At 41.3% G+C, this 13,482-nt stretch overlaps 1 protein-coding gene across 1 annotated transcript; it reads left to right on the forward strand.

Annotated features, from left to right (window-relative positions):
- The first annotated feature begins 9,210 nt into the window (after window positions 1–9,210).
- On the forward strand, window positions 9,211–12,516 carry LOC145775572 (translocon-associated protein subunit beta-like). The gene is made up of 4 exons (XM_082586876.1): window positions 9,211–9,383; window positions 11,250–11,457; window positions 12,087–12,164; window positions 12,242–12,516. Exons 1-4 carry the CDS (start codon window positions 9,226–9,228, stop codon window positions 12,350–12,352), a joined length of 555 nt encoding a protein of 184 aa, XP_082443002.1. The 5' UTR covers window positions 9,211–9,225; the 3' UTR covers window positions 12,353–12,516.
- The last annotated feature ends 966 nt before the right edge of the window (window positions 12,517–13,482 follow it).

The raw sequence follows: 13,482 nt of genomic DNA on the forward strand, positions 1-13,482 counted from the left end.
AGTCTGATTCGGTGAGTTCCTAACTTCTAACCCCTAACCTTAACTCCTAACCCTAAAACGGCAATGATAATTAGGCTACGGTACCCAATAATTTAAAAAAAAAAAATTGAAAAAATCCCCCTTTAAGGGATCGGACAAACCGAATCGGACTCACCGAAACGGGCTATTCCAGGATTTGCTACTAGTGGCAATTCCGCTACAAAGTCTGGCAGCAAAAATGTGTTTCAGGCTTACTTCAAAGAGGACATAACCTACCATCAGTTTTTGTTAGGCCTATTGGTTGTGTGTGCCATTCGTTTGCCTTTTGCACAAATTACGCTTGCAACCGGCTACCTTTTAATTTTTCATCAGTGATCGATGAAAACGAATTGGATGATTTGGCTAAAGAGTGGTGTGCACTACCTCACGCAATCAATGCTTTTTCTGAAATTGTCCATCTTAAACCACCTAAAGTTTGGCACAAATTTAAATTGATTAAGAATGAAAATGGTGAGCCAAAATTCAAAATGTTAATTAAATTAATGTGCAGTCCAGTGGCTCTACCACATTCAACAGCTTGTGTTGAAAGGATTTTTCACAATTTTCAAAAATTATTGTTTACTTACACAAACGAATAGATAGAATAGTTGGTGAATTGTGAAACGTTTTAACTTTGTGTTTAAAAAGAGAACAGTGACTGATTAGTAAGCATGTATCTTTTCTAAACTGTTGATTTCTGAGGACTTCAGGTTATTCAAATAAGCGCAAAATGGGTCTCAAAGGTTTGCAATCTTGTGCTTTTGTATCCAAATCATGTTCTTTTGTTTTAAATCTTGTGCCTTTTCTGAATTTGCTGCGGCAGCATTGGACTGGCAACTGTCAAGCTTGTTGTCTCGGATATTATTTGTTCAGCATTCAGCCATTAACTCGAAAATCTTTGCAGTGTCTTGTTGCAGAAAGTAGCTTCGTATGACAAGCAAAGTTGGTTGGTTTAAAATTTTATGTCGTATCAACCTGAATGCTTTTGTATTATTTGGATGTAATCACAAGATTATATCTTAGTTGATGAGTTTTGTTGTTATGAGAACTTGGTTTTAGCCTACTTTCATAGGGATCAGATGTCTGAGCATTCATTGAGGAGCCATTTAATGGCCACCGCTTAAATAAATAATTTCATTCAGGGTTGACAGAATAACTGCCTTTGGAATAAAAGTCAGACAGCGGTAAAATGTGTGATATGTTCTTCTGCAGCAAAATTGCATACCGCAGATGCTGAAAGGCCCAATTTGTAGGCTACATCATGGATCCGAAGCATCCAATGAGTTTAGTTGTAGTCTAATTCATAAGATAATGGATTGACCACTAATGTATTGTTATATTAAACACAGCCTTTTATTCAAATTGGAAGAAACAGGCTATCAACTCATCAAACATAAAATAAATTAAACAATAAATGACATAAATTCGACCTTGCAAATACATCGTGAACATAGGTGCCGACTTTTCAAAAAACCTTGGAGAGCGAGAAAGGTGATGACGTCATAACCATAACACTATTTTACTCAATTAAAATAGTTGTTGATGAAGCTTACTGTCTTGTTTATAATGAACAAACAAATATACAGTGTTATGTCGTATTTGTCCGCCTACAAAAAAGCATTTGTCCGTAAGTAAGTATAAAAAATGAAAATAACGAAATAAAAAAGTATTCATTCGTATTTGTTGTCTGCCTACTGGAAAGGCACCACACATGGAACAATCACTGCAGTGTATCAGAAAGCAAATGTTCCAGGAGAACTAGTCGCACCAAAGCTCAAGTTACTGCAGCTAAAAACTTATCAATCCTTCCATATCATGTGCCCATTAAGCCATGTGCCAAAACCAGAACTTGACAACAGAGCGCGGAGGTTTGAGGCCAACACAACAAGTGTTGCTCATCCATATGAACTGACCCAGTTAGGGTGGGTCACAGCATCTACTTTGTCCAGAGCAAGAGAAAATGATGAACAGAGCAAGATCCCCGGATGGGAAGCATACAAGTCACTCATCTTGCCAACCACTCACTCACGTTGGTGCACTGCCCCTGCTACCTGAAATTGCTCACGAGTGGCCTACTATACTGACTGTGATTCTACAAGTATCCCAGCTGAAGACGTTAGTCGTTGGTCAGAGGTACCCAACTGTGATAACCTTCGACATGGCCCTCTAAGAAAAGGCAGTGCAGTTGCTAGACGCACGGGTCGACCTGAAAAGAGAAATTGTTTCCAGATTGGGTAAGCTGCGTGCTGTGATGGCTGCGCTAAGAGCTCTCGGAACTTCCATAGAGAACTCTGGGATTGATGATGTTTGGATCGAAGCCGATGTGTATGGATCTGCGACCACAAGACAAATTCTCAAGTGTGCGCACTACAAGAGAACTCTTCGTGCACACATCCACACTTACATAGCTTTGTATGAACTAGGCTTGGATCAGTTTTTCACAGAGAAGCCACATATGAAGATTATCTGCTCAATATCAGCAGATAAGGTTCAGGAGGCATGTACATCGTCATCTGATAACAGAAACATTAGTCCTGAATCCATCTCGACTGCTCATGACCATCTGGAACGAATCCTCATAGATGATGATTGATGATGTGATGCAGCAATCAAAAGCTTGGGAAGCGGATAAGTCCTTTAATGCGGTGTTCAAGTCAATGACGAACTATGTTCATTGTGTGGAAACGATCTTATTCTTTGTCAAGGCATCCCGGAATGCAGATCTCAATCTCCATTTGCAAGCTAGTGAGGAACTGAATAAGCCCTAGATTAGATAAAGTACAAGCGCCTTTGGCCACGGTATATTGTAGATATGCATGACCTGAAGATCAACCACCCAGAGACTTGGTGTGAACTTCACAAAGGCAATGTGTCTGTTTAGTGTTGGGCGATATATCGAATTTTCGATACGATACGATATCTTTTCAATATCGATATTTATTTCAATATCGTTCGATATTTTAACTATTACAGCCCTACCTCGTAACTGCAAACCCTTACAAAAACGTTGCCGAGGCCAAACGACAAAAGTTGAAATTGCCGTGGCAATTGCTGTGAACGTTTATCACGAAAAAAATTGTACCAAAACATGTAAAATGAGAAGCGAAAAACATACTGGAGTAGTCTATCACGACCGCACTGTTTGATTTGTTGTGATGTAATAATACCAAAAGTAGCAATAAACCGAACAACGCGATACGCACGCTGTTACGGTAATTCACCTTGAATAACTCACGGGGGGGGGGGGGGAGTAAGTTACTTTTGGGTTGATTCAACGTTTGAGTCAGCACAAATCGAATTTAATTTTCCCGGCGGGTTATATTGCGTAACAATAATGCCCAATAAGAAATTTACGTTTGTTTTACATTAATTTGACGTCTAGAGGTGTTGAATTATCATAAAATAACGTTAATTGCTCAACCAAGTACCGATAACAAATTAATAGCTCCCTGCGAGAAGATTGTCTCGATTTACGCGTTGGGCTCGCAGTCGAGAGCCTGCATGTTCGACTCCAGCCACCCGCAATTGCTGTTGCTTCTCTGGGCAAGAAACTTTACGATAATTGCCTCTACCCAGTGATCGATTTCGAGTAATGGGTAGTACCAAATTTAAGTCATAAGTAGAGTAGACAACCGGAAACAGACATTGCCGTCGGCTGCAGCAGCGTATGTCGGAAGGCGTACACTGATGCATAGCGCTCACAGGCCTCGAAACTGAAGGCGACCATCGCGGCCATGGCCGCAATTAACCTACAAAAACCGACATTTTGTCCGCCGGTCTCGCCCTTCCGTCGGCCGCATTTGTCCGCCATGAAGTTACTAGAAAATTTTACGCAAGCGGCCTTGTGAATAAAGTACTTTGCCACTTATAATCACAAAGAATTAGAAAGCAGTCAAAGCACCCGATAAATCACAATACACAGTTACACACTGTCTATGCTTGAATTGTTAACATTATTGATTGATAATGCAGCTGATGTCTGACATAAGCAGGATGCAAGTGACATCACAATACACTTTATTGATGTGATATATTCAGTCTTCGAAATTAGCGTCGGCAATAAAAATACCGAGGCCACACGAGCGCTTGTAAGGTTAGGGTTAGACATTCCTCCCAGTCGTTATGGCACAGCCATAGATTTGTTCCTTAGTCAACACCCTGATGGAGCTCTATGAAAAAGAAAGAGGCGTGTGGATTGGTATCAAAGCCCGAAAGCCGCAAAACGTGGACGCTTCATTGCGAAAGGCGAAAACGTCTGATTCCAGTGATGACGTGACAACCTCGTGCTCCGATACAGCATCTGATGATTCCGATTCTGACATCTAGTTCTTTATCAAACAGACTTTGTGTTGTTCGCAGTATCCCAATTGTGCCGAAATTATGTCAGTGTATATACGTAAATCGAGGCAATCTTCTCGCAGGGAGCTATTAATTTGTTACCGGTACCTGGTTGAGCAATTAACGTTATTTTATGATAATTCAACGTTACTAGATGTCGATTTAATGTAAAACAAACGTAAATTTCTTATTGGGCATTGTTGTTATGCAGTATAACCCGCCGGAAAATTAAATCGATCTGTGCTGACTCGAACGTTGAATCAACCCAAAATTAACTTACTTTTCCGCCTGTGAGTTATTTAACGTGAATTACTGTAACAGCGTGCGACGTGCGTATCTTGTTGCTCGCTTTATCGCTACTTTTGGTATTATTACATCACAACAAATCAAACAGTGTGGTCGTGATAGACTACTCTAGTATATTTTTCGCTTCTCGTTTTGGTACAATTGTTTCGTAATAAATGTTCACAGCAATTGCCACGGCAATTTCAACTTTTTTCATTTGGCCGCGGCAACGTTTTTGCCGACGTAAAAATGTGCTAATTTTGAAGACTATGTTGATGCGTGTCGACGTTCCGATGGCCGCCATGTGCTTGTGATTGGCCGCCGAACAGCTTGCTTCAGTCGGACACGTTTGGCCGCCGGAAAAAAAAAGTTGTTTCGAGGCCTGGCTCAAGTCCGCTTTCCCGCAATGCAGGATAAAGATAAAGAAACAAACAAAACTTACGTATGCACTAACATAATTTCGGCACAATTGGGATAGGTTACTGCGAGCAACACAAAGTCTGTTTGATGAAGAACTAGATGTCAGAATCGGAATCATCAGATGCTGTATCGGAGGATGAGGTTGTCGTGTCATCACTGGAATCGGACAAATCAAGAGGCTCATCACTTGGCTGTAAATCTACACTGTCTTCGCCGTTCACAATAAAGCGTCCACGTTTTGCCGCTTTCGTGCTTTGATACCCATCCACACGCTTCTTTCGCAGAGCTCCATCAGGGTGTTGACTAAGGAGCAAATCTATGGCTGTGGCATAACGACTGGGAGGAATGTCTAATTGTCTAATCCTAACCTTACAAGCGCTCGTGTGGCCTCGGCATTTTTATTGCCGACGCTAATGCGCCATTCATGCATCTGCGTCGGCAATCACCTCAGCAATCCGACACTAATTTCGAAGACTGAGAAACTCTTTTCTTAATTAGAACAAAAATATCGAAAAGTATCGAAATATCGAGTATGATATTATTTCAAATATCGTATCGTTTTGTATTTTTCAATATCGCCCAACACTATGTCTGTTACCAAGGGTGAGATCCCATTTGTGTCCATTGGTCCGTTCTTCTAGACATTAACTAGAAGAACGCTATCGGTAGTTATGAGTTCACCCTCACACCGAGAGCACTATTCGCTCCAGGTGGATCAGTTCTACCATGCACTGATCCATCAAAGCTCACCTATTGCCTGCAGCACCTGGTTGAAACTGATGGAACAGAGCAAGATGTGCATGAACCAGCATCGGGTGGACAGAGAATTGACACTGCTAATACAGAACTGTTACCATCGGCATCGCACATGAGTCAGAAAATTACTATTGTCAATAGCATGGTGATCGTCCAGAAGATGACAAAGAATACAGGGCCATCACGACAGTCAAAGATCTTAGCCAACACTTCAATGACAAGCTCATGACGTTGGCAGCAGCGTTTGACGGGATTATTCTGGTGTTCGGCATGTACAAGTCTGACTCTTTGAAACAGAAAACTAGAGCAAGACGACGAAAAGACAAAGATCCCGTCTAATACCAAATCATAAATGACACCAGAATCAAGCACATTCCATTGAGTAGGTTCCTGTCCCATGACCAAACGAAAGCAGAAGAAGTAATCGGATACAACAAGCATTCTCCAAAGCTGGTGATAACTTCAGCGTCAGGCCACACCAGAAGCGATCGGAACATCACATTTGAAGTGAACAATCACGAAGAAGCTGACACCTTGATGATCTGCCTCGCAGCATCAGCATCACAGCGGAGTTCTGGTGCGCAGTTAGTCTTCTTCAGTCTGGACACAGACGTTCTTGTCCTTGCTGTTGCAAACTACGACCAACTCTGCAAACACTTGTCCATTTCCATGTTATCAGGTACACTGGTGATTGCACCAATATGAAGAGCTCTAGGACAAGAGAAGGCGAAAGCATTTCCCGTCTTCCATACTTTCAGTGGAGCTGATAATGTTGGCAAATTTTCTGGAATGGATAAAACCAAGTGGTTCCAACAGTACTTGAAGGCAGGAATGGAAACAATCAGTGCACTGATACAGTTACCTGAGGACAGCACACTATCTCAGAATGTGAAAGAAATGCTGGCCAACTTTGTCTGCACGATGTACTGCCCTAAGCGTGTCTACATAAACAACATTCCAGAACTGAGATGGCACCTGTTTTGCAAGAACTTGGCGGAGAATCGAAACTTGCCTCCAACAATTGGTGCATTAGAAGAGCACGTTGAACGTGTACGAGTTCAGAATCGTGTCTGGTGCCAAGCCACTGTCATGTGGCAACAGCTGCTTGATCCACTTCGGCATGGCTACCATCAGCATGAAAGTGGGATTTCACCTATCACCACAAAGATTCTACCTGCACCACACGCCATTATTCAGCTAGACCGATGCCAATGCAAAACCAACTGCTCAACCCAGAGATGTTCGTGTCAAAGGAACAACTTGACCTGCACCGACTTGTGCCTGCTGTGTGGGACAGACTGCGAAAATGAGGTTGACTGTAATGCTGGAAATAAGACTCAGGACAGCTGTTGGAAAATTGAATTGTTTTTTGTTTGTGCAAAAATATGACAGTAGCATGCAGGCTTGCTTCTAATGAATTCCTTAGTCAACATAACTTAGCACTAGCATGTTGAATAAAGTTTATATCTCAACTAGTAAGTATTAATGTAACAAAATATAATTTCAGCGGCCATTTTGAAAACCAATATGGCGGATAATTGCAAAGTGGTTAACGCTAGGTATCTAGGTATGCTTCTAATGGATTTCTTGACCCTTAAAACATAGATTTAGCATGTTTGATAAAGTTTCTAAGTTTATTAGGAGCCGAGATATATCAAAATATATGTTTTGCGGCGGCCATTTTGAAAATTCAAAATGGCGGCCATGCGGACACCTCTGCAAATGTAATCAACGTTTTTCGGATTCCTCATGATCTAAGCTTTCCGAAAATGTATAGGTTTGCTAATCTCCAAAAATTTTAAACAAAACTCTTTTTTTTGACATAGTGAACCTGACTATTAGAGTGGCGTGGTTAGCTGATGGCAAAAGTAGGTGCGGCACCTTTACATCATTTCAACGCCTTGCAATGTTGCCTTAAAATAAAGTTGTCTGAACGTTTCGGCAGGATATGTATTCTAATTTTAACAATGAGGATTATTGCGTTACATTGATCGTTGGTTAAAAAGAAACGTCACAGAGAAGCAAGTCTCAGCTGGGTTCCGCACATGCTTAGGCGAATGTGGCGTATTCACGCTGATACTGATAGAAATTGTGTGGACAGTCCTGAGCTGGAGATTTACGACCCCATGCTGGCAGTAATCGCTTGGCACAACGATTCTATGACGCGAAAACCACGGAATAAGTGATCGTAGTTGCTTTTGTAATAAGGAAATTTAGATTGATGTTTTCAATTGTGTTTATTGCGTCATTACACGACTGTCATTAACGCACTGATTTATTTGCAAACAATCTGCTCCAGTATACTTCAAGGTCGGTTAATTAAGCCATCAACCATTGCAGAGCTATTCTGTTGTAGAAAATCTTCTACAAACACGACTACACAATACTTTAGTGTGATTTTGTGCAAAATCTACAAGCAAAAATTATGTCCGGTTGAGATATTAAATGTCCGCTGAAAGGGCCAGTCCGGTAGGACATGCTTGACCGTCGAAAAAAAGTACAAATTTTGAGGCCTGAGTCAGTTTGTCACATCCCCTTTTAACAAACGAAAAATTACACAGAGAAATTCTCAAATTCCAGAAAATTTTTTAAAAATCTTTACTTTAAGGGAACGTTCAAATATTACGTAACGCCTTCGAGGGGGATGGAGGGGTTTATGCAAAGCGTTACGTTAGCGTCACATCGGGGGGGAGGGGGTTCAAGCAAAACGTTACGTAACGCTTTTGAGTACGGAATGGTAGTTTTTTGTGCTGAATTTGTAGTGAAAAAGCGTTACATGGGGGAGGGGGGATTGAAAAAGCGTTACGTTGGCGTTACATGGGGGAGGGGGGGTCAAAAATTCGGAAAAAAAGCGTTACGTAATATTTGAACGTTCCCTAAAACTGATTATAAATTAATTAATTTGCAAATATTTTGTGATTGAAAAGGATTTGACAGAAAAAAAATAGACAGAATTAACAGATGATGTTTTCACAACTTGTGCAAATTTTTAAAATCACATTTTAAGAAAAACTTACTTCTCTTTTTTTAAAATACAAAAAAATAGCTTCTTGAATCCTTGAGGATATCATGAGGATAATTCTGCTTCTGTTGATATTTTTCATGAGGATAGTTCTGTTGTTTTTTGTGCAGTCAAAGTTGGATGGAAATTGGACCTCAAAATAGCAATCTTTAAATACATTTGATTTTATCACCCACAACAATACCCTTTTTAATAAAAAAAAAGAATATATATACCATACCATACCTATCAAGCATGATTTTCAAAGGTTCTTGAAAGTCCGGATATTCGCGCATTCACTATGTATACATATAGTATTGATTGTTGGGTCATTCTATTAAAATGTGGCTATATAGTACTGATTGTTGTATTAAATGCTTTTCCACAGCGGTTGAATATTTTTAAGGATGAAGACTTTATTATTAACTGTGTTTCTGTTTGCTGGAAGCATTGTTGCTGATGACAGTGCTGCCAAAGTTATTTTGATCAAAAACATTTTAAATGATATTATATCAGAAGGTCGTGACTTGGCTATTGAGTATCAGTTGTTTAATGTTGGTGATGGGTGAGTTTTTCAGTTTGCAAAAATTTATCTTTATGACAAGTATAAAAAGGAAGTAAAATTTCTTTTTCTAAAAAATCAACTTCTGTTGTTTATTTTTAATTGATGATATATTCATAAAAAAACACTTGTGGGCTGTGTCGAACTGAGGGCCCATTGGGACACTGGCTGCATGTACAAATGACAAGCCATAAAATCATCTGTTGAAAACTAAGCTAGTTTAGAAGTGATGAATGCAACTTGTTATGAATCCATACTCATTCATCACAAATCCTCAAATTAGGGTTTAATAAACAAAACACACGATATAGCTGAACATAAACATAGCGGTTAATCATCATCATCATCTAGTCTCAAACGAAAGAAGAAAATCATCATCATCAACCAATTTAGATTATACAGGCCATGAATTAATCCTCATGTCGAGGGTGTGGCCTGTCTGTCTGTCGAGAACGAAGTCTTCCCCTCCACACTTCACGATTTATTGGGTTGGCAGAGTCCATGTTCACGGCTACAAGGTCATGTTTTACAAGTTCTTCCCAAGAAAGTTTTGGTCTACCTTGACCCCGCTGTGCTGTGATGTTGACACATCTGACCTGTGAGATCCAGCTTGAGCTGCGCTCAACGTGACCAACCCATCTCAGTCTGCCTAATTGGAGGACTTCACTGATGTCTTTTAATTTGAGCTTTGATAGCAGAGTCTCAAACCGGATGTTGTCCTCAGGCCCGACCAGGCAGGTCCATCTTACCATCGCTCTGTCATTACGTTGTAGGCGCTTGTCGGTGCTTGCTAAAGTAGCCCACGTTTCAGAGCCATAGAGCATGACACTCCTCACACAACTGGAGTAAACTTGTCCTCTGGTTGCAGCAGGAAGTTGCTTGCTTGTGAGGATAGGGAGAAGTTCTCTAAACTTTTTCCAGGCTGACTTGCACCGAGTTATAGCCGCATGCTCACACCCCCCTCCAGAAGACATGGTATCACTAAGGTAGCAAAAGTCAGCTACCACGTCAAGTGTGCCACCTTTAATCTCAACCTCGCTTACCGGCCTGCCATCTATTGGTCTTGCTGTGCCCTGACAGCGTGGGCATGAGTAGTGTGGGTCCGGTCTGAGTGACCCTTTAATTCCACTACACTTTTTGTGGACCCAGTGGGAGCAATTGGTGCAGAAGATAGAGTTGCTACCGGTTCCACTTAGGCATACCGAGCAAGGGTGCTTTCCTGATCTTCTTAGGGAGTTCTGGTTGATGCCAGAGATCATTATTTTGGTCTTACCCATGTTCACTCTTAGGCCCTTTGCTTCCATTCCCTTCTTCCAGGCGGCGATTCTGTCAACTAGTGACTCCAATGAGGTGTCGATAATGGCAAGGTCATCCGCATACAACAGCTCCCAAGGGCAGCCTGTGCGCAGTTCGAGTGACAGCTGTAGTGACAACGATCTGCTGTATGCAGCTACCCTGCTAGAGCACAGGTAAAATGTCGCGGCAGGTACATGATTGTTTATACGAGCAATTGCCTACGTCATAGTACCGCAAGGAGAAACAAAAGATTTGTTGTTGTGAAAAGATTCGTTTGAGAGCAAGCAAAACTTAACCAAGACGCGAGCACACAACAAATTATGCCCAAAGCCAACAAGCAGATCTGACACAGCGCTTAAGGCAAATAACCTCCAGAACACTGGGTTAGTTGACCATCAACTAATGTCGGGCAAAAGAATGAATGGGTTTCCTCGTATAACTCAATATTTCTTTTATTGAAATCTCTTTTACAAGTTGTTGGACTAAAGCGTTTTCTTAACATCTTATGTGCGCTGTTTCTATTCCAACTTAAAACATAAATGAAATCCAAAGATTTTACATTATTTTGTTTAGGGCTGCCAGCGATGTTGTTCTCGATGACACGACCTTTTCGAAAGGGAACTTTGAGGTTGTGAAGGGATTATCGAGCGTCAAGTGGGATCGGATTTATCCGGGAAACAATGTCACTCACGTGATAGTCGTTCAACCAATCAAATCAGGCGCTTTCAATTTTTCTTCCTCAGTCGTTCAGTATGTTGCCGCAGATGGTGAAGAGCCCACGGTGAGTGGTGGTCATCTCGTGGCAAAGTCATCTTGTGGTGAAGTCATCTTGTGGTGAGGTCATCTCGTGGTGAGGTCATCTCGTCGTGAGGTCATCTCGTGGTGAAGTCATATCGGTGGTGAAGTCATCTCGTGGTGAGGTCATCTCGTGGTGAGGTCATCTCGTGGTGAAGTCGTCTTGTTGTGAGGTCATATCGTTGTGAAGTCATCTCGTGGTGGAGTCATCTTGTGGTGAGGTCATCTCTTGGTAAAGTTATCTCGTGGTGAGGTCATCTCGTGCTGAAGTCATCTCGTGGTGAGGTCATCTTGTGGTGAGGTCATCTCGTGCTGAAGTCATCTCGTGCTGAAGTCATCTCGTGCTGAAGTCATCTCGTGGTGAGGTCATCTCGTGGTGAGGTCATCTTGCGACCATTTTTATTGGTTGTGGTAACATGTGCTTGAATCGGTTGCTCACCGAAATAGCCCTTTTGAAAATTGTTTTTTGGTGTGATGAACCGCAATGAAGAGACGTTGTGCCACGTGATATGCAATAGTCACAATTATGGTTGCTGCAACGAGACTTGAGTCACATTTAATCATTACTAGAATTTTCCATCTCTTTCAAGTTGACCTGGCAATGATATTTTTCAGTTCGGCTTCAGCAATGAATTGGGGGAACAAGAAATTATTTCCTTGAAAGAATACAACCGGGTTCATTCTCCTCATTTGGTGAGTTCTGAATGTTTGTCGACAAGTCGTTGACGTCATTGCAACGTCACTGTTCCTCACACTTTTTTATGTCACAGCTGGAATGGGGATTATTCGGAGTCTGGTGCATTCCTTCATTGTTGTTCCCATACATGCTGTACCACAATAGCAAGTCAAAATACACCATCAAACCAAAGAAAGCAAACTAGCTCTCCCAAGATTCAAAATCAAGACCGGTTGAAAATCAAATTTTAGTTTCTGAATGTTTTGAAGCGTTGGCCATTCCGAAGCGAATTCAATGAAGCGAATTTCATCACGTTCCTAGCAATCAATTTTTGTTTTGATATTGAATAAAAGTTTTTTTGCGGTTAAAGTTGAGATTCGCTAGCTGCGCCAAGCTAAGGTCTTTGCAACAGAGTAGCTCAGCATTCGATTTGTTGAGGACAAGACCGTTAACATCTTCTTGGTTGGGTACTAGGACCTTTCCCTAAACGTTCGGCGTTGAAGAGAAGCAACAAATGATTTAGTTGTTTTAGATTCTGGGGGGGGGGGCTTGCATCTGCAATGAACGCGTCTCTCAGGGGTGGTTGTGAGACAGGCATTCTGGTTCCGTCATGGGGTACAGGTACAATAGATGACGGAATGGCTTGAACGAAGGAACATTCTTTTCCTTCTCTTGTTTTTCTTTGGTCTACCATAGTGGTTGAGTTCACGTCAGACAAGGAGTACACCAAAATACTTTTCTTTAAATCTAAACCTACCTTCAAAAGTGACGGCAGTATAACAACTCACTACACACACACCCGAAGTAATCTACTGACTACTTTCAACCACAGGACTACTAACAATTGCGATAAAATCTATGTAATCTACATGCTCATTTTCATGAGAAATAGGACAAAGTTTAAAATAATCTTAAGGAACATAATCTAACCACCCAAAGTTATGATATTATAGCCAGGGCTACTCAACTGGCGGACCGCGGTCCGAATCCGGACCTTCTGGTGCTGATGATGGACCTTGAGCTTTAGGAAGAATAAAGTCATTACCACGTTTCAGGGCATGTTTAAACAGATTTCTACTGAGAGGAAGCAATTTTTTTCTGTAATTATCCCAGTAGCTAGGGGGCGAAGACCCTCAAACATTTTTTCAAACATCCAAGTCGAGTTACATTTTGCCTAAAAACAATGATTTGGTACTGGTACCGTACTGATAGTTTGACTTTCGTGGTTGCGTATAAAATAACTTACTCACTGGACCGCTCAAATATTCAACTTGTTAAACTGGACTTTTGTTAACATTAGTTGAGTAGCCCTGGCCTACAGGGCCGTATGTTAAC

Source organism: Aplidium turbinatum, chromosome 8 (assembly GCF_918807975.1).
Source record: "Aplidium turbinatum chromosome 8, kaAplTurb1.1, whole genome shotgun sequence".
Lineage (NCBI taxonomy): Eukaryota > Metazoa > Chordata > Ascidiacea > Aplousobranchia > Polyclinidae > Aplidium > Aplidium turbinatum.

Coding starts and splice junctions, on each gene's coding strand:
- LOC145775572 (XM_082586876.1), top strand. CDS start 9,226: ATGAAGACTTTATTATTAACTGTGTTTCTGTTTGCTGGAAGCATTGTT. Junction 11,458..12,086: donor CAGATGGTGAAGAGCCCACG/GTGAGTGGTGGT, acceptor GATATTTTTCAG/TTCGGCTTCAGCAATGAATT. Junction 12,165..12,241: donor GGGTTCATTCTCCTCATTTG/GTGAGTTCTGAA, acceptor TTTATGTCACAG/CTGGAATGGGGATTATTCGG.